This window comes from Pelodiscus sinensis, chromosome 8, assembly GCF_049634645.1.
Source record: "Pelodiscus sinensis isolate JC-2024 chromosome 8, ASM4963464v1, whole genome shotgun sequence".
Taxonomy (NCBI): Eukaryota; Metazoa; Chordata; order Testudines; family Trionychidae; genus Pelodiscus; species Pelodiscus sinensis.
The window spans coordinates 30,205,515-30,226,128 of NC_134718.1; the positions used below are offsets into that span (position 1 = coordinate 30,205,515).

At 43.9% G+C, this 20,614-nt stretch overlaps 1 protein-coding gene across 6 annotated transcripts in view; it reads right to left on the reverse strand.

Moving 5' to 3' along the window:
- The window catches only part of CDH23 (cadherin related 23), a 576,749-nt gene that overhangs the window by 203,140 nt on the left and 352,995 nt on the right, over positions 1-20,614 (reverse strand). For all 6 annotated transcript variants that reach the window (XM_075934954.1, XM_075934955.1, XM_075934952.1 and 3 more), the window contains 4 exons: positions 10,505-10,569; positions 8,412-8,649; positions 5,368-5,473; positions 4,365-4,492 (listed from right to left, as the gene is read on the reverse strand). In XM_075934954.1, coding sequence (XP_075791069.1) covers positions 4,365-4,492; positions 5,368-5,473; positions 8,412-8,649; positions 10,505-10,569 — 537 coding nt within the window. The remainder of the gene's footprint in view (positions 1-4,364; positions 4,493-5,367; positions 5,474-8,411; positions 8,650-10,504; positions 10,570-20,614) is intronic.

Sequence of the window (20,614 nt, forward strand, 5' to 3'; positions counted from 1 at the left end):
AGAAAGTGACAGCTACTTAAAAATCACCAATGTACAAAATCAGCCAGAAGGAGATGACCTTTTCAAGAGTGGTCTTTAGACAGATTTGATTACACTGTCCATAGAACTTCCTCCCCTGGCTGTATTTAGCCACTGCTAAATTCCCTTCTTTCCCCCCTCTTATTCTCCCTAAAATATTATGAAAAATTGGGGGTAAGAGGAAGAGGATGGAAGAAATCACTCAATTCTTACAGCAGTGAATTACTTCATTTCTCGTCAGTCAGCACTGATGCCACTTATGAGCAAGATCAGATCAGATCACAATAAGACTAAAGGGTTATCAAGTGAATCAACCTCATTGCTGATACCTTCCTCCAGCCTTTGTCAAACCACAATTTGTTGCAAACAGTCAATCTCATCTAATCCGACAGAGCAACATTTATAAGCTAATTCCCCCATCAGTACACACATATCATCTCTGATAAGAACACCTGTGTCAGAGTGCAGAAGGCAAAGGAAAGCATCTGGTACAATGCAACAACTCAAACCTTATCCAGCCAGGACAGCTAGCATTTCAAAAATAAACAACTGACTGTGACTGGTTCAGTGATTGATAATTTCAGAAACTGGAAGTGCTAATGTGCATTTGATATTCATGTCAGATTCTGTGCCGTTTGGTTTCAGGCACCTTTAGCTCTTTAAATATGAGGCAAGTGGGGAAGAAAAAGGAAAAGAGCCTTTATTAATCCTCTTGAACTTTGCAAAGACAGCAATGAATGAAGTCCCTCTCCTGTCAGGCATCTGCCCTCTTCACCCCATTCTGATCCCCATGTGCCCACGGCTGCCTGTCAGGTTAGCTGGCATAAGGAGAAAAGGAAGACATCACTCTTACACAGTTATGAATACCAATTCCATATCATGTGAATCCATCTACACTACACTCTGCTGAATTTATACTTTCTGTTCCTCTGCAACACTAAGAGCCCACAGCATGAGCAACTGAGAGAGTTACAGAAAGGTAACACCTGGGGGACACCTAGCAAGTTCCACAAAGGGAAGTCAGATTCCCAAAGCAGTAACCATCAGATGCTTCATATACATTACCTATAAGGTCTACAGCAAGAGAGAGGAATGGTCTAGTGGGCTGAGAACAGTCTCTGAGTCAGGAACTATGGTCTAACTCTGAGTGAACAAAACTTCTTTCTGTAGAATTGGCAAGTTGACTTAAACTTTCAGTTTTCCTTTTCCTAAAATACACATTGTTGTTATTGCTGAAGACAGAAAGCACTTTATAATTTGCCAAGTATTATGCCCGTATCCCTAACCATTCCTCCCTAATGTTCTCTTCACCTTTCCGTAAGCTCAAGTCATTTACAATTAGATTTGCATGCCTGGGTTCCAATGTCTTTCGAGTGCAGTGAAAGGAGAGGAGAACAGAGGAATGGAGTCCTGATGATCAATATTTGTTTCACTTTTTACATGAGACCTCAGAGTACAGTTAGATCTCTCTGGGTACGTCTACACTACAGCGCTAGTTCGAACTAACTTAGTTCGAATTAGTTAATTCAAACTAAGCTAATTCGAACTAACGCGTCTAGAACTAAAAACTAGTTCGAATTAGCGTTTTGCTAATTCGAACTAGCATGTCCACACAGAGTGGACCCTGAACAGAGGTTAAGGATGGCCGGAAGCAGTGCCGGCAGGGCATAAAAGGAGGACTTAGAGCATGGAGATGCTGTCTCAGGCTAGCCGAGGGCTGCGCTTAAAGGGTCCCGACTCCCACCCCGGACACACAGTTCTAAGGGGTGCCCCGCTTGCAAAGAAGTTCTGGCTTGGAGTGCCCAGAGTACCCACACTGGGCACATCACAGCACTCGGCCATCAGCCCGGCTGCACTTGCCGCAGGCTGCCATCTGGGGAGAGGGGGCAATTGGGGGGCTGCAGGAGAGCTTCCACCCCCAGAAGCCCGCAGAGCCAGCCCAGTCCTCCCCATCGGGGGCTCGTACCCCATTCCTCCCTCACCTACTTCCACTTACCCTTCCCTAGCCCTCCTTCTTATTGATGTACAAAATAAAGATAACGTTTCTTTCAACATTGACTCTGTCTTTATTGAAAAAAACTGGGGGAGACTGGGAAAAGGAGGTGGGAGAGGGGAAGAGAAAGGCTGGGAGAAGGGAGGGCAACTAACATGATCAGGGGTTGGGAACAGGTCCCAGATGAAGAAAGGCTACAGAGACTGGGACTGTTCAGCTTAGAAAAGAGGAGACGGAGGGGGGACAGGATAGAGGTCTCTAAAAGCAGGGGTTGGGTGGAGAGGGTGAATTCAGAAAAGTTCCCATAAAGAAGGACTAGAGGACACCAAAGGAAAGGAATGGGTAGCAGGCTTCAAACTAGTAAGAGAAAGTTGTTGTTGTTGTTGACAAAGCAAATAGTTAACCTGCGGAACTCCTTGCTGCAGGAGGCTGTGAAGGCTACAACTAGAACAGAGTTGAAAGGGAAGTGAGATCAAGTCATGGAGGTTGGGTCCATGGAGTGGTATTAGCCAGGGAGTAGGAGTGGTGTCCCTGCCCAAAGTTTGTGGAAGGCTGGAGAGGGATGGCACGAGACAAATGGCTTGGTCACTGTCTTCGGTCCATCCCCTCCAGGGTCCCTAGGGTTGGCCGCTGTCGGCAGACAGGCTACTGGGCTAGATGGACCTTTGGTCTGACCCAGGACGGCCATTGTAAGCTCAGGGCTCAGGGTCGGGGGTCTCAGTGGACCCCCTTGATTTTCATGCACACCTGCTCCTGGGTGGCCAGGCTGGCAGCTCTCCTGCCCTAGCCGGCCACTTTCCTGTGCCTACTGCGGAGATCGTGGACGAGGTCCACGATGTCCGCACTAGCCCAGGAAGGTGCCCGCCTCTTGCGGTCCAGGGCAAGCTCCCGGGAGCCGCCAGCCTGGTCCCAGCAAGAGGGGGTGGGCTGGGGGGGCATCGGGTGGGTGGCTCTGTGCCGTGCCAGGTGCAGGGTCTGCTAGCTGGGTGCTGGCAGGCTTGCACCTGGCACGGGCACCGTAGCCAGCCCGTGCCCCTTTAAGGGGTCCGGGGCCGGGGCCGGGAGGGGGGCATAGAGTTTCCCTAGTGTTGGCCAGAGTGGCCACCAGGGAAACCTGGGGAGGGCTAGCCTCCCACTAGTTCGAACTAAAGGGCTACACAGCCCTTAGTTCAAACTAGCTAGTTCGAACTAGGCGTTAGTCCTCGTAAAATGAGGTTTACCTAGTTCGAACTAAGCGCTCCGTTAGTTCGAATTAAGTTCGAACTAACGGAGCGCTAGTGTAGCGCCTAGGAAAGTTAGTTCGAACTAACGTCTGTTAGTTCGAACTAACTTTGTAGTGTAGACATACCCTCTCTGTCAGTCACATATCAAATATTAGAGCCAGCCTTAGTTGAAATCGGGTGGCTAAATCAACTATCTTCTCTAAGTAACTATAACGTGTTGGGCAGTATCTTGTAGGCCCCTAAGGCTTAGGTTTGCAAAGCATCTAAGGGAGTTAAGCACTGTGCCTTCCTTTCAATGAAGGGTTTCTAGCTCCCTTAGTCACCTTGAAAATCCAGCCCTAAATTACTAATTTTATTATGTAAAAGAATTCTATCTCAGCAAGAATTTTTTTCACTCTGCTTGCAGCTCACACCAAAATCAGTTTGTAAACTGATTCCTTTAGTGCTGCAAGAGAAGATTATCAACAAAAAAAAATTATTGCAGAGATGTGCATGTACTTGCTAATTTCACTGATGAGTCTCATGCTCACACCAAGCCTACTTCTCAATTAGAAGCACAAAGGACGGTGTAAGGGTGAGTTTTATCTAAAACCCCCCACATATTTGAGAGGGAAAGGAATGCTTTTTCTTTAAGTTGCTGGAATTTTTAAATAATGGAGAGAAGAGCTTATGTTTATGCATCTATATATACATATTGTTATACATATAAATACAACACATACTGTATTGCATGCACATGACAGATTACATATATACCCATGGGTGTTGCCTTCATAGCAAGAAGCTGCAAGACAGGACTCCTGAGTATTACTCTGGTTCTCCCACTTACTTGGTCCGTGGGCCTTAGCAGCTCACTTAACCTGTGTCTTATATTACATGTTGAAGTCATGAGCATGTCCTACCTCAGAGGGCTTGTAAAGTTCTTTAAGATCCTTGGATAAAAGGTGCTATGTGAATGCAAAGCATTATTCTTACTAAAGCAGAAAAGTGATGAAGTATTGGCATCAAGCATATGGACACACTCAGTGCTGCTGCTACTAGCCATAAGTATGCTACGATGTGAATTTTCTGCTTGTGGTAGGACTTGTAGGGAGGAAAAGAGTGAAATGGCAGGTATGGCTGGTACTTACAAACACCTCTATGGTGATGGGAACAGTGCTGTTAAGTGATGGGACACCAGCATCCTTGGCCATCACGGTCAGATAAATAACTCCATTAGAGAGCTGCTCGTAATCCAGAGGACGAGTCACACTTATCACTGAAATGGCATAAAGCATTGGAGTAAGTGCAGCTGGCACTAGCCCATTTAATGATAACTCATCCAACCAAGCACATGCACATAGGCACACACAGAATAGCAGCAGAACAGCTCCATCTGGTACACTCATGGAGCAACCAATTTAGATCGAGTCTATAATAGGAAAATCCATGAGTTTTTATTCCTCAATGATATAACTGCACTTGCGCTACCTCTGGCAGCAGCTGGCCACAGTGCTTACAATGCCAGAGCCTTGTCCATTCTGCAGGGGCCACAATGGCTAACATTGGTGCAGTTGCTCTGGTGCAGATAACTGCAGATGTTTCCAGGACTGACACACTCTTAGTAATCTACAGAAGCATTTACTATGAGTCAGCCTTGTCACTCAGCAGAGTTAGCACCAGCCACTCTTCAGAGCAAGCGTCATCTCCCAGCACTCCCAGTAAAACAATTGCTTTTTTTCAGCAGAACTGCCCTGACTAAGGCCAAACAACAAATGTTGGGGGAAGGTCTCAATTCTGAACTCCAAAACTGAGATACTTTAAAGGGACCTAACTTGGGGGAAGGTGGGGACCTGAATTTTCCTGAAAATCAGCCCCAATGATTTGTGGCCTGAGCTGGGAATCCAACACCTGAAGTACTCAAAAGCACTAGTCACTTTTGAAAATCTTGCTTTATTCTTCTCCGGATACCAGGAGTCAAAAGAACAGCACCAGTTGGCACGTCCACAAACCATTTTCCATATGCAACCACAGCAGCAAACCCAAGTGGAGATGTAGTATATATAACCAAACCACTGCACTCCACTGAGTGCCACTTGGCCCCTTACTCCTCCCTCTCATAGAGCACCCTATCACTGTCCCAGCATCACTCACCTCCATACCCTTCAGAGACACTAATGTCAAAGGAACTTCGGAAGGCTGATGCTTGCATGATGCTGTAAGTGATCTGGTTGTTTGGAGAGGAATCTTCATCAGCTGCCTAGGTTAAAAATGGGAAAAAAGCCCTAGTATTACCATATAAATAGAGACATGGTCTCTGAGAAATGCTGCAGCCTAATACACAGAGAATAAAAAGTAAAGAATTTTGGGGAAAGGAGGGGAAGAGGTTAGGAGGAACAGAACACGGTTAGTAGTAGTGGCAAAGGAATGGATATCTGTAAATGGATTTTCCTAAGGTTTATATTAGCTTTTCCTCTACCCTAACCATGGTCATAACTAATTTTAGGTGGTGGGTATGGGGATCGGTCACAGATCTTTCTGTGGCAGCATGTCCCCTTTAGGGGGCTATGTGAAGAGTTTGTGCACAACTGTCTCCCTTCTCACCCCAAGTGCTCGCCTTCTAGTTGGGCCTCGTGTTCCCTCTCTGTATCCTAAGTGATGCCACCAAACAACCCATAGTCAGCAAAAAGGGGTTAACCAAAAGAAAGGCAAAGAAAAAACTGAAGGCAACTCCCTCAAGGGAAAGGGTCTCTCTTGCTTCAGAGCGGTCTGGGAGTATCAATGTCTACTTTAAAGTTCCCTGGCCTCCAGTGCAAGCCTCAATTCTTTCCTCTTTTAACTCATGGGATCTGCACCCTCCTTCTGCAAGGGCAGGGCTCTGCAGCCTGCCAGTCCTCTCTCCAGGCCTGCTCCCATCTGAGTGGTGTTCCCTTTTTTAACTCAAAAACATGCGGCCCGCAGCCTGTTTGTTTGCAGCCCGCAGTGCGGTTTGGGTTTATGCGGGGCCCCTGCGTAGATCCTTTGAACATGGCCTCCACTGGGAACATGCTCTACAATGGCGAGGTATCTCCCAGGCGCAGGGACAGCCCGTCCATATAGGTTAACTAGGCGGTCACCTAGGGCACGAAGTTAAATGGGGCGCCAAATGGTGGCACAATATCATTGAGGGGTTTGGAGGTGGGGGTGCCGATTGCATGGTTCGCCTAGGGTGCCAGTTGCTGGCAGATAGTCTAGGGCCGCTCCTGCTCAGGCGGGGTGAGCACTGAAAGACGCGAGTGGATGGACTGGTTGGAACAGACAGGTACAGGGTGTTGGCATTTCTAGCCCTCAGGGAGGAGGTGCCGGGAGTGCCAGAGCATTGTGGGAAGTGCTTTGTATTCATGTCCATAATTGTGAAAATTTATTTGCATATATTTGCATATATATTTGCATGTATATGCAACCACATTTAAGTTGCAGCCCTTGGCATGTGCAGTGAGTATCATTGTGCAGTGAGTATCATTCCAAAGTTAAGTAGCCCTGTTTTAACCCCTTCTCGAGTCTTGGAATGATCTGCAGGTGTGGTGAGGCAGGGCCCACCAGCCCAAAGCAGCTCCTTAATAACCCCTTCCCTACGAGGATAAAGTTTATGTATGGCATCATGGGGCCCCTTATACTGTAACAAAATAGAAACATTTAGTTTCCACTTTCTGGTTTCTTCTGGAATACCCTTTCATCCTCATGCTTATGCCAAATATCCTTTCATCATCTCACTTATTTGTGCCTTGGATAAGATGTCCTCCCTCCTTCTGGACTGCTTGCTGGAGTTTGTGAGGGTAAGACAGAAATATTCACTAATGATAGAGGCCATCTTGCTCTGTGAATTGGTAAGCTGCCAGGGTGTTAAAATAATCATTTCTTTTCAAATCTCATCTCAGACAAGAATCACTGTGTCTCAAATACCTCCTCTTTATTCTCTGTTTTGCTCAGACTTATAAGGAACAGACACTTAGCTCTAAAATACCTAAGAGATGACCACAACAATACTCTTACAGTACTCACAGCCTGAGTTTATTGAAGACAAATACCAGCTCAGAGAACACTGCAAAAGGCCTAGTTTATTCCTGTCATGCTCTAGGAGATAAGTGAGTTCCATCATCTCTTTTCTTAAACAGCAAAAGCTTACAATTTGATGAGCAACAAACTGCTCAGCTCCCACAGGTAAATGCTAATTTCATCAGGAAAGGATCTGATGATAATGAAGATGAGTTTGCATTCTGGAAGAAGCTTTGCTGCTGGATATGGTACACTCCAGGTGTAGCTCTGGCAATGATACAGCCTGGAGGGAAATTCCTGCAACTTTCCTCCTCTTTGCTAAGCCTAGCTTGTCTACATTTGTGGAGCTTGTCATGCCAATGGTAAATTTTGAAGTTGAATAAGCTTGTCTCAAATTTCAAACCTATCAAAATGGAAATTCCACAGCCTTTGCTAATTCTACATTTCCCTTTAGCAATACGGTTCCTCTCCTTCTATAGCCCTGCATTTCACAGGAACTCCCGAGTGATAATACAGACACTCATAATGGAAATTCAGCTCTCCCAACCTCACACAGTTTCGTCTCTTTACTTAGCTGTATTCATTAGCATCTTTCCAATTCTGTCACAAAATCCAGACAGCCTTCAGGGAAGTCCCAATCACTCCGTGTAATAAAGTCTGAGACAGTAAATCCTATACACATCTCAGGAAGCCAGGGGAGGAGGGGACGAAAGGGACATGGTAAAAGTAAGTATGGCAGTTAGAGTAATTAAAGCATTCAAAGGAGCAGATGGTCTGAAATTCCTTCTCCTCCTGGCCCCCTCCCACTATTCCTAACCCAATAATACTCCTATTGAATTGTATCCATAAAGAGTTTGATTACAGTGGCTAGCTCTCTCCTTGGGATTTTCTTGTGGTACAGTAGCATCACCCTGGCTTCAGACTGCTTTCACACAGGAGGGGATAACAGAGCAATGACAAGTAAATGAGAAATTGAAAGAGTGAAGAGGGGGAAAAAGATTTAAAATGTACTTTATGCTGTTTTGCTCCTCTTCACGGAGCATCTGAGACTTACCCGAACTGGAAAAAGCCTGGATCACAGATCTCCCCTAATAATACTGACCATTGTAGATCTGGAAAAAGGTGAGTAAGGGAGAAAGTGAATTGGTGCTCCCATGTCTTACCCTGAGACGGACCACCTGAGTGACTGAAGGCTCATTTTCCCGGAGAGCACCCAAATAGGATTCTTTCTGGAAGATGGGGACATTATCGTTGACATCCAGAACGTTAATCCTCACTCTCCCTGTGGTCTCTTCCCCACCTCCATCCCTGGCAATCACAGTCAGCGTGTACCGCTGTGTCGTTTCAAAGTCTAACCGCGCAATCAGCGTGATCATGCCTGTGTCTTTATCCAGGGCGAATCTGAGAAGGAAAAAAAGAGGGGGAACAGAGGAGTTACCAAATCAAACCTTCCTTTCAGGCTTCTAGGAAACAGCAGCATGAAACAATATGGTAAGAAACAGGCATAGAAAGAGAAACTGGAAAAGGGTTGATGCTGGACATATCAGCTCATAGTTGCCTCATAGCCTTGACCTTTCACAATATCTCATCATATTTTTCAGGCACCAATTCACTGTTAACCTCAGAGTGGTAGTTGTTGTTTGACAGAAAGAGCTCCAGCAAAGTTAAAGCCAAGCTCCTGAAGAAACTGGGGCATGAAGAGGTTAATGACAACATTTTCAAACTTCGGCACATAAATCCACATTTAAGCACTTAAATGAGCAACCTGATTTTCAAATGGGCTGAGCTGCTGCAGCTCCCAGTGAAGTCCTTGGAATCAAACCTGGGATGAATTTTGCCCCTTAATGTCAACACCATATGTCTTCCATTCTAGGAAAGGACTCTCAGTCATTCACTCTGAGCATGTTTAGATCTAATACTATCAAACAGGTTACTATTAAGTGTTGGCCTCAAGTAACATAATTGTGCAGTTTAATCCAGATTTAGCAAAGCAATTAAGCATACGTTTCTCTTTAAGCACAGACTTAAGTCCTTTTTAATTTCACAAGCCATGAATCTTCATCTAGTAATGCCTGAACAAGAGCCTGTCTTTTAGAAAAGCACCAATCCCTGATTTAGCGATTCAAATTGATGGACAATTCACCACCTCTCTTGGTAAACTGTTCCACAAGAGAACTACCCTAAACGTTAGCATGTGCACTTTGTTTCCAATGTGAGTATGTCTAGCCATGGGAAATGCCATACCTTTCTCTGATATGCTAAAGCTCAGTTTAGTATCAGAAAGTTTCTCTGTATAGGTACAGGTTGAACCTCTGTGCTCAGGGACACTGGTTCTTCAACATCCTGGGTATGGCAGGACCATGGATGTTCAGGACCAGAGACCCCCAGCTCGGAGAGGAGCCAGGAGCCCAGTGCTGAGGCTTGCAGTGGAGCCAGCCCAGGGGCAGGGAGCTAGCAGCAGACCCCAGTGGCTAAGGCAGCACAGCCTGACCAGGGGTGTGAAACCCGATTAGCAGCCCAGAGGCCAGGATCGTGGCTGGGATGGAAGCCAGACCGGCCAGCAGAGATGCTAGGTGGAGATGTGGAGCCCAGAGGGGATAGACACTAGGAGAGCCTGGAGTCCATCAACAGAGGGGCTGGAATTGACCTCCAGCAAAATCCCTCATTCGGGACTGGACATGTCCCAAGGGCGCTGGACCAAGGAGGTCCAACCTGTTCTTACAGACTACTTGAGTCTTCTCTTTGATAAACTAAACAGATTTGACTTCCATAAATCTCTCATCTTAAGTTGTGCCTGACAAACCTCAAACCATTCTTGTAGTTTTTTTCTGATGCCTCTCTAATTTTTCACTATCCTTTTTCAAGTATGGGCACCAAAACCAGACACAGATTTGGACTGATATGAACTGGCACAGATGGTTGGGGGGCTCAAATAGTATCTGAACTCAGTGTAGGGCTAATCCAATGGAAGTACATGGAAGTTTTGCTATTCACCTCAACAGGAATAGGCATAAGCTTTGTGGCATGATCCAGCTCTAATTGCTCCTTCAATTTATGAACACCCAAAATTTAAATAGAAACAAGCCATGTAAAAACAAGAATACACCTTCTTTTAGGGTCAGTTTGCCCTCCTTGCTTATGGTAGTCTCTCTCTCAGGGGACACTTCACAGATTAAAGTCACGAACAATCCAATTTCACAACTTCATGGCAAAACCAAAAAGGGATTTTAAGGTACTAAAGTTGCATCGCACATACCTGTCAGGATCATCACTGAAAAAATAGCTGACTTTCCCATATGTGCCTACGTCATTGTCGGTGGCCTAAAAAGTTTAAGTAGAAAAAGAATATTAACAAATATGTTTGAGAATTTTAGCTTATACAGTAAATTCTGATAAAGATAACATTTAAAAATCCATAGTAATCTTAATTCAACCTCTTCTGTATTAGATGCCATGCTATGACCAGATGGTTCATTTGATATCCTTCTAGGTTACCTCTATGGTCCCTTTTCTCTACAGTGTCTTACAGAAAGGGTGAGGACAGTGCTTTTTTTGTGACAGTACCAGCACCTCCAGATGCAGTACCAGCAACTCCAGTTAGAGCTCAACAACTTTTCCCCTGAAGTACGGGCACTCCTTTTTTAAAAAAAAAAACAACAACAAAAAAAAAACACTGGGTGAGGGTATGATGTTGTTACACTCTTCTTAGGACTCTGCTTTTCTGATCCTCCAAACTTCCAAAATCCATTCCAAGTAGGTATACAAATCCAATACTGCTTTCTGCCCTTTCTCCTTACAAGTGAATGAATGGGCTGACACCAGAGTAGATTTTGTTAGCTGACAGTTTTCATCTGATAAATCTGAGGCTCAGGTGTTTTTGCTTTCCTGAAATGTATTCTGTGTATGTCTCTGACTCACACTCTGCCCTAGACAACAACACTCCATCAAATCCTCTTTACGCCACTTCCACAAAACTTTAGCAATAGGAAGCTTTCCATATACTCTAACTTATATACCAAGAGCAGCTCGTATAGTAAGTACACACAAACATATCTCTCTCAACAATGAGACACAATAAACGCCATAGAAAATTAAGAAAATTAATACGATTAAGAAACACCAGTTGTTTGAATTTTGCACGATACAATCCCACAGAACAAAACTAATACAAAAATCCACACAATAACGAGGAGTCATCTCTAACATGGGATACTTGGGTGGGATGGGAGCAGGAGGTGGGGGATGTTTCCAGAGAAAATTGCAAAGCCCCGTTTGCCAAGGAAAGAAAATAAGCGTGGCACTTACTAAAAGGAGTCACAGCTCATCTAATTGGGGTCAAGCAACCCTCAATTAAAAGTGTGTAAAAGAGCACTCCTATATATTGGGTCATTTGGACATGGCTATATCTACACAGCACAGCTATTTTGGAATAAGCTATTCTGGAATAGTTATTCCGAAATAGCTCATTTTGAAGTAGCACATCTACACTTCAGGGAAGCCGCAGAATTAGTCTAATGTAGGCTTCCCTAATTTAGATGTGCTATGTCTATATAGATCCCCAGGAGGAATAACTTAGGAATGGCCCTGGTGAAGAGCTATTTCAGGCCTGCACAACTTGGAAAGTGGCAAGGGCTATATTACTCCACAGAAAACAACTGCAGACCACAAGGGCTCTGGATCAGGGGAGGGTGGGAGGCCAGCCAGCCTTGAAACAGCTGAAGACAGAAGGGAGCCACGTTGAAGTGGAGACCCTCAGGGTAGAGCCACACTTGGCACTTTGGGAAGGCATTACCTACCCTTGCCTCTGGTACCTGCCACCCAGGCTGCTTTCCTACTCCAGGGCTATTCTGATTCCTGCTGGAGCCCAAAGAAGGCTTCCACAGTTGTAATCTCCATGATCATCCTCCAAAGTCTCTTCACAATCAACATCTCTCTTTATGACAGAGGAGGAGTGGACTGTCAATTTTCTCCCTTAAACTTCTGGATGAGTCACCACTGGTCAATGCTCAACAGTTAACCCAATCCACAATTTCCCCAGGTTTTCCCCCTTTTAAATCAGAGGACTGGATCCAAAATGCCAGTTCTAAAGCAAGTAGGAACACAATTCTGAGAAGAATTTTGCTGGAAAAGAAGGACGGCTCCAGTGGTTAGTAGGGACGTGACAGTGTAACCATGTACATGGTTAACTGATGAGCCTGGCTGGGCTCATTGGTTGCAGTGCGTGGTTACATGCAACCCCATCACCCACGCAGTTTCAGAGGAGGCAGCGTGGGGTGGCAGGAACCGCATGATCCCCTTCCCCACTTGTAACCGTGTAGCACGTTCACTTGAATAAATTAATTTTAACATCCCTAGTGGTTAGAACCTGGGATTCTAGGCAGCCGACATACAGAAATTCTGTGGCAGAGGTATGGAGCCAGGAGATGTTGGGCAAACCATTTGGTCTTTCACTGCCTTAGTTCCCCTTCTCTGAATCATTATTATTTCTATTTCCCTACCTCATCAGAGCATTGCGAGGGTAAATACACCAAAAGCGCTGAGACACTTTGATAAAGGTAGACAAATGAGTATCTAAGTGGCATAGATAGATCCTAACTGGATACTTAAAGCTCCAATTTTTGTAGTAGAGAACAGACTCATAATAAGAAAACCTTTCCAAAAATTGTCCTTCTTCAGTATCCTTATGATCACTTTTTCAGCACCCCTGCACTTCTGAATTATTCAAACCACAGTGCACACTATTCAGTCAACATTTCACCCTGACAAAAAATGCAGGCTCTGAGAGGGACAGCTTCATGGTTTGAAGGTCAAGTTGGAAAACTCAATCTCATTACAACAAAAGACTCAAGTCATAGAAGGGGTCAATTCAGCTTTTTACCCTACCCAGGTAGCCAAAGTGAGTGACATGCACTTCTCTGTGTGTGGGGTCCTTCAAACAAAACCTTAAAAATAATGATAATATAAGAAGTCTCATCTCCTAGCCTCGCTATTAAGGATCCCAAAGTAGTTTCAGTCAGAGTAGGGATGTGCCCTGTTGCCCTTATTCCAAAATCTTCCCTTATCCATTGAGGTGCTGAGTGCCCCACAGGGCACTGCACTGAAATCATGCTCATGCATGTGGCTGTGGGTATGTCTGGATGTATGCACTGAGCAGTTGATCAACAGATCTCATCTTCTATGAAGCCATTGGTGAGCGAATAAGCCAATCCTTGATCAAGAGATCTGATTACAGATGCCACATAAAAATCCACCATTTATGAGTATTTTACATTCTTTTTGGATCCTACACTTTTCTTGTAATGTCTCTATACATTGACTCAAAGTTTTTGAGAGCCTATACAATAGTTTGCTGCCAGAACAATCTGTCCTGAGCTATGATTTCCAGGTCACCATGAGATTCTGCTGCATGACCTCACATTGGCCTTTAAGATACCTTTATAATGCTTTTACTGACCACCAATAGAGCACTTTCTGTGAACAACCCAGCAGTAGAAGACTAGCTTAGGTATCCACGTATCATCCACCCTCAGAACATGAACAATCCAGAGAAATTCTTTGTCCATAAGCATTGCTTCCATGTTCATGACACCACACAGCTTAAGGACTTCCGTGTTAGGAATTCTGTTCCACCAATTCACATGGGCAGTCACATATGGAACTGATCAAGTTTCAAAACATGGCAGTGATATATGGCCTACAACTCTGAGCCATACAGCAGGATATTCAGGACAACTGCCTAATAAACGTCACATGAAGATAACAGTTTAACAGTATAGGAGCTACATAGCTTTTACCAACAAGGCTATATTGACACAGCCCTTTGTCTGCACTTTTGCTGACAAATACTTCCATCCACCCCCAACAAAAAGGTTTTGCTTTGTCGGCAGGAGAGCACTCCTGATGACAAAGCAGCATTTACACATGTACTTGCTGCGGCAAAACCTTTTCATTCATGGGGTGGCAGGGACGTTAAACACCCATGAATGACACGTTTTTGTTGAGATAGTGCAAGTGTAGGTACAGCTTGACTGTATGAGAGAAACACCTGATCACACAAATGCACACCACCTCTTTTAGCTCCACCCAATGTTCTGAAAGGAAAGATCTGTGAGGTATATTTTCTTTATTTAGTAAGCAGTTTTGTAAGGGTGCAATGGGGAGAGAGGGACTGAACCTCTATTACTGTATTTTTAGCTCCTAGCAGAATCTAAGGCCTTCCACCATCAGCAGACAATCCATGTAAATTGTTTGGAGCTGTGACAGGTTTCACAGGCTGACTATGGCAAAATAATAACAACCAGCCCAGCAAAATGTGTAATGCTGAAAGTGTCACTCTGGGTGAGCAAGATTTGTAGATGTTTTAAAGTCTTTTCTCTAATGAATATATAAAATATGTATGAATGGCAGCAAAGGAAAAGGACCAGAAAGTTTTATTTTAAAATGAGAAAAATGGAATAAAAATCCCAAACTATCTTTTTTTTTCATGTTTTTTTCTAAATTGAGCCCGTGTCTTGGTTTCTTTCACTTCCACAGAACAGGGAAAGAGCAGAAATACATTTCATTTCATAATGCCATTAAAGGGCTGTATTTTAGAACTGACATTGAATAGAAACCTCTCCTGCAATTGTCGTCTTTTATATGCCCTTGATTATCCTTGATAGAACAGAAGTCCAAGTGTGTCACAGGGGGAGGCAACCCCTTTAGCTGTGCTTAGCTTGCCTCACAGTTATGGTCATGAGGAAGGAGGACGTGGCAGAAACAGAAAGAGCATTGCAGCTAGGCATAGAAAGACACAGAAAGAAGGAAGAGGAGGAGAAAGTATGAAAACTAACCAGAGAGAAGTCATGTACACCTTCCCCAATTAGGCAGTGAGTTCTTAATGCCTAACACTGAATGTCTTTCAACTAGACGTGCACATCTTTAAGACCTGCACATACATTTAGCAGAACAGCCTTTTGCTTACTAGTGCTGTAACGTTTGATTTATTTATTCTGTACATTAGATGACTAAGCAAGTCACCCCTGCCTTTAGTTACAGCCCAGTAGCCAAGGAAAATCCCTTTAAGAGACCACTTTTTTCCCTCCAGGCTGGTATCACTGCTTACTACACACAGAGCCTGCTTCTCAAAAGAAGTGGGACTTGTTCAACTGTACACACCAAAACTCGTATGGTAAACTAGATGTCCTGGGGAACTGTGCAGTCGTTTTCCATTGGTGCTGCAGGACGTAGTGTTTACACTGAACCTGTGATGGCAGACTTCTCTGAAGTGGGTTCTTCACTGCATTAAGTTCCTCTTTGTTGTGGCAAAGGAACCAGATCCTTACATGTAAGAGGGGACAGTGCTGCAGTCATTTCCTCTTCCTTAGTCCAAGTATGTGTGTCACTTCCTTTTTCCCTCAAAATGGAGAATAGCTGACACGAAATATGTATTTCTCTTACAAGCACAGTCCCCTCCACAATAAGCAAAGAGGGTTCCTTACCAGACTACCTGCATATTTTCCCCGCCTATAAATGAAAGTCCTTGAGGAGGCACATGAAGCAACGAAAGGGAAAGCTTTGCAGGAAATGTCTATGGTTTTGTTCTAACTAGCATCACCCTTCTTGAAGGGCACATCTCAATGCTGCACCCATATCTTTGATTATTCTGCCTTAAGAGAACACCCTCAATGCAGAGGATCAGAGGGAAGGAGGACAGACAAAAAAAAATAATTGCCACTTGACTCCCCACCTCTTCTTTCCCCCTCCCATCCCGCTATTCAGCAAAGCTGCTTTTTGGCCTGTCCAGGATTGCCCCATAGGAAACTCACATACCTATTAATTTGCAACAGCTCAGTGCCTCCCAGCAAGCCTTCCAGGTGTTTATCCTCCCCTGCCAGCTGGAAGCTGAGAAGTTGCAATTTCCTGCTATGGTAATCGTTGCAGCATGGTCTTTCAGCATCAGCCTTCAGTTTTTTCTCTACTCAGAACTTGGCTTTGAGAAGGAGTTATCTGAACTCTTGGACCAAATGCATTCTGTCCCATTAGGGAGAAGGCTAATGAGTGCTCACACAAGTAGCAAATTCCTCATTTTTGATCCAACCTCATCTTTGCAGAGAGAGCTCTCTGGTTGCTCTGAGTTAATGTGGTCAGTACATCTACCCATGGGTGTCCAGATGGCCCTTCACCTCTATGGTCCTCAGAGCCTCAAATGTTCACTGAGAAGGAATGGATTTCTAGCTACATCTTTATACAGTATATCGGTATCCATTTGACAGGCTGTGCACAAACGAAACAACCAGGTGGCAAATTCTGTACATTCCAGGGAGCCTTTATATATAATTAATATTATTGTTTTAACTAAAGATCTCTTCACTTCTAACCACTTACTGCTTCAGGCTCTTGCTTTGTTCAGATCCTTTCCCTGTAAATCTCTCTAACAAATCCACTGTGGTTGTTGGCTATATAACACAAATGTGGCATGGGGAATGAAAAGAACCCTGGAATTTCTGCTCCAGAAACAGAGGCTTCTGTAACTTGAGATGCAAGAGAATCTCCACGAATTATATGTTGTTTTCAGCTTTAGAGTTTATTCTGGCCCAGCGTGTATGTCAGGCACACTTGAGAAGATGTGTGTACAAACTGTCTATTATATATTTGAGAGAGTTTGTCTGAGCGCAAGTGTGTGTCTCTGTTTGCTTGTTCAAGAATTCCTCCTGAATGGTAAGAACTAGGGCCACCAAATTTGGTATGCAGCTTCCTCTTCTTGTAACTTGAAGCAAGGTAAGGGTTTAGTAGGGGAGAATGACCCCCCCAACCAAAACGCATACGGGGACACACAAAACCATACAAAAAAGATACAGAATCACCAGGCAGATGAAAGGAGCTGGCCGGGCAGGGCCGGCACACAACATTTTGGCACCTGAGGCGGGGAGTTCAAATGACGCCCCCATGCCACCTTTTCTCCTGCCTGCCTATTATGTCTCTTGTGCCCTCCTTCCTCCAGCACAGCACTCCATTATCTCTGTGCATCTAGAGCAGAAAGAATACACATGCACCAGCAGCAGACACACCATGGGTGCTAGTGGCATCCCCTCCCCCCACAGTCTGGCACCTGAAGAGGCTGCCTTAGTTCGCTTCATGGTAAAGCCAGCCCTGTGGCCGGGGGCATCCCACCCTCCCATCTGGGACTGCCCCAGCTTCGAGACTCCCACCCCCAGGAACCCTTTAAGGAGGGAAGGGAGGCTGAAGGTCCCCCCATTCATACAGGAACATTACTGCTGTTCCCCTTCGTCAGAGAGCAAGAGGAGAGTACACAATTTGCTCCATTCTTCATTCTGAATAAAGAGCACAGGTGCCCACTGGAACTGCAGCAGCCACGGAGAAGCACTTCTCACTTGGCCCCAAGCTCCTGCAGTGAGAGGGTGCTGGAGTAGTCCTCTCTCCCTGGGCCAGCCTGCATACTGATCCTCAGCCCCACCTCAGAACAATGATATAAATGAAGTAAAACAAAACTTATTTGAGTTAAGGACCCAAACAACACTGGGTAAATCTTCTAGTAAGTAAATATTTTCCAAAAAATAAAAATTAAAAGACAAATTCATGACCACTGTATCAATTCATACTTTTAAAATCAGTGGATTTTCACCAATGTACCTTGCGGCTCAGTGGGTCTTATTTTGATAGCTGGATTAAATGGTAAGGTGCTCTAGCCATATTTGTTGTGGACCCATGGAAGATGAATTCAGGATGAATCAAAGCAGACCTCAGAAATCTACTGCTTGGACAGTTGCTGAGAACATCCTATGTTAGGTGACTCTAATCACACAGCAGCCATCCAACTCCAAAAGAGATCATCTTCTACATTAGGCTCCCAAGATCCCTGTTATCACAGGCACAGCCCCCAGTTCTGATAAACAGTGCAATTCAAGGTCAGACACCAGCTTTACTTCACAGGTTTGGAAAAATATCACTTCTACTGGTGTTAAGGAAAGGAATAGATCTGAAGTTGCACATGCTTAGCAGAAACCTTTATGATAAGAAACCTCTTTCTGGGGTTAGGTTGGTGGATTTTTACTGTTGTTGAGAGTGAAGTAATAACAGTTGGCATAGTGCAGGCAAACAGTGTGCAAGCTTCACACACACTGCTCTGATATTACATCTCAACTGTGACAGGCAATACCCCCTATTATTTTAGTCCTGTGCTCAGATACGTCTCTGCCAATGCACATCAATCTTTAGCACTGTAATAGTCCCAACCTAGGTCTGTCATACAGAGAGGCTGCCAATCAGATAGGACCTAATCCTTTCCATGCAGTGATGTAAATCAGGAGTAACTTTACTGAAGTAAGTGGAGTTAAACTCATGAAACTGAGATCATAATCAGGCCCCTTCAGGAAAATACTACACTTTATAATATGTGTCCACATCTGTACATTTTTATCATGCATGTTCAAACCTTCAATTCAAGTGGTAGCAATTGCTACAGCTAACTTGCATATTCTTTTCCATTTTAATTGCAGCTTCTTTCATTTGCTTCTTACTTTCCAAAACTTTCACATACTATACTAAAATTTTCTAAAGATGGTCACTGTTCAAAGATAAGTCGCACAAAGTTCAGCTAACCATTACTGAAGAACAAAGTGAAAAATGACCCTTTTCTCACTCATCGAAACAATGCCCCTGCCTCCCAGCGCACACAAATCTTGTAGCTACGTTTTTTGTTTTATTTTGTTTTAAAGAGCTCCATGGTTGAAATGACTGGGTGCAGGTCATTAAATTTGGAAAATAAAAGTCAATGCTAAGCAGGGTTTAACAGGGTGTAGCACAGAACTTCTGAACACACCCACTCAATGTGCAGCAGAAGTCCAAAAAGCAAGCAGAATGTTAGGGATATAGAACAATGCCTCTATATAAATCCACAGTATGCCCACATCTGGAATACTGTGTGCAGATATGGTCACCTCATCTCAAGAAAGATGCCATGGCATTGAAAAAAGTTCACAAAAGGAGAAAAATGATTAAGGGTATAGAATGGTTGCCATATGAGGCAAGATTAACAAGACTGGGACTTTCTAGCTTGGAAAAGATGACAAAAAGAGGGGATATGATTGACATCTATAAAATCATGAGCGGTATAAAAAAATCAACAAAAAAAGAGTTATTTACATCTTTCTATAACACAAGAACTAGGGGGTCACCAAATGAAATTAAAGAACTAAATAAATTCATGGAGGTTCAGTCCATCAATGGCTATTAGCCAGAATGGGCTGGAATGATGTCCCTAGCCTCTGTCAAGCCAGGTCGACACTAGACTTGGCAGCTTGGCTTATGGTATATAATTCTAGCTACATAGAATACATAGCTGGAGTCGTCTTCCCTTAAGCTGTGCTTGGTGGCATCCCCAAAGCAAACGGAGCAAATGCTTCCATCAGTTTTCCTTACTCTTCACAAGAGCAGGAGTACTAGACGCTGATGGGGGCACCCTCTGAGCTCAATTTAGTGACTTGCTAAATCAAATTTTGGAAGATTAGTTGTGGCAGTGTCAATCTTCCATGGAGTGAAGACAAGGCCTCAGAAGCTGGGAATGGGCAACAGGGGTTGGATCACTTGATTACCAGTTCTGTTCATTCCTCTGGGGCACCTTGCATTGGCCACTTTCAGAAAACAGGATATGGGCTAGCTGGTCCTTTGGTATGGCCCAGTATGGCCATTCTTATGTTCCTATGCAAACAGAATGAAATTTTCCTATAACTTGTCAAATGAATTAACCTAGACTGCAGTTTGGGTGCGTATAGGGATGCTAATTTAGCTGAATAATGGAAAGTAACCTTTTAAACTCAGTTATATAACATAACAACATGCTTTTAAGAATGAGATTTCCAAAAGCACATAATAGGGTTTGTGTTTCTTTTAGTTTCAGAGGCTTTAGAAAAAAATTACAGTCTTAAAAATACTTGGGTACCAAACATTTTTGTTAGTATTAAAATATCTCGATGCAACTGCATCTTTGCACTAAAACACCTATAGTACAAATATTATCATCGCTGTATCCTTTGGTATGTCTATTTTGTGTTGTGTAAAGATCAGACCATTATTATTAAAAAACATATACATATAGTTACTACTTGTGGTTTTCAATAGACATGAAATTACACCAAAACCAATGATCTGGGCACTCCTTGAACATGCAGTGTGTGAAAACCTGATCCACTCTGGTTTTCAGTGCACATATATATTAGGCAGATTTTTATCATTCCTAATCAAGAAAAGAATTTTTCTTAGGTATGGAATGCCATGGACTTTCAAAGGATATTTACTATGGGTACCTATGTTCTTCAGATAATTTTGCTCTCTAGTTGCCATGCTTGGCCTGTTCCCCTCATCCTGC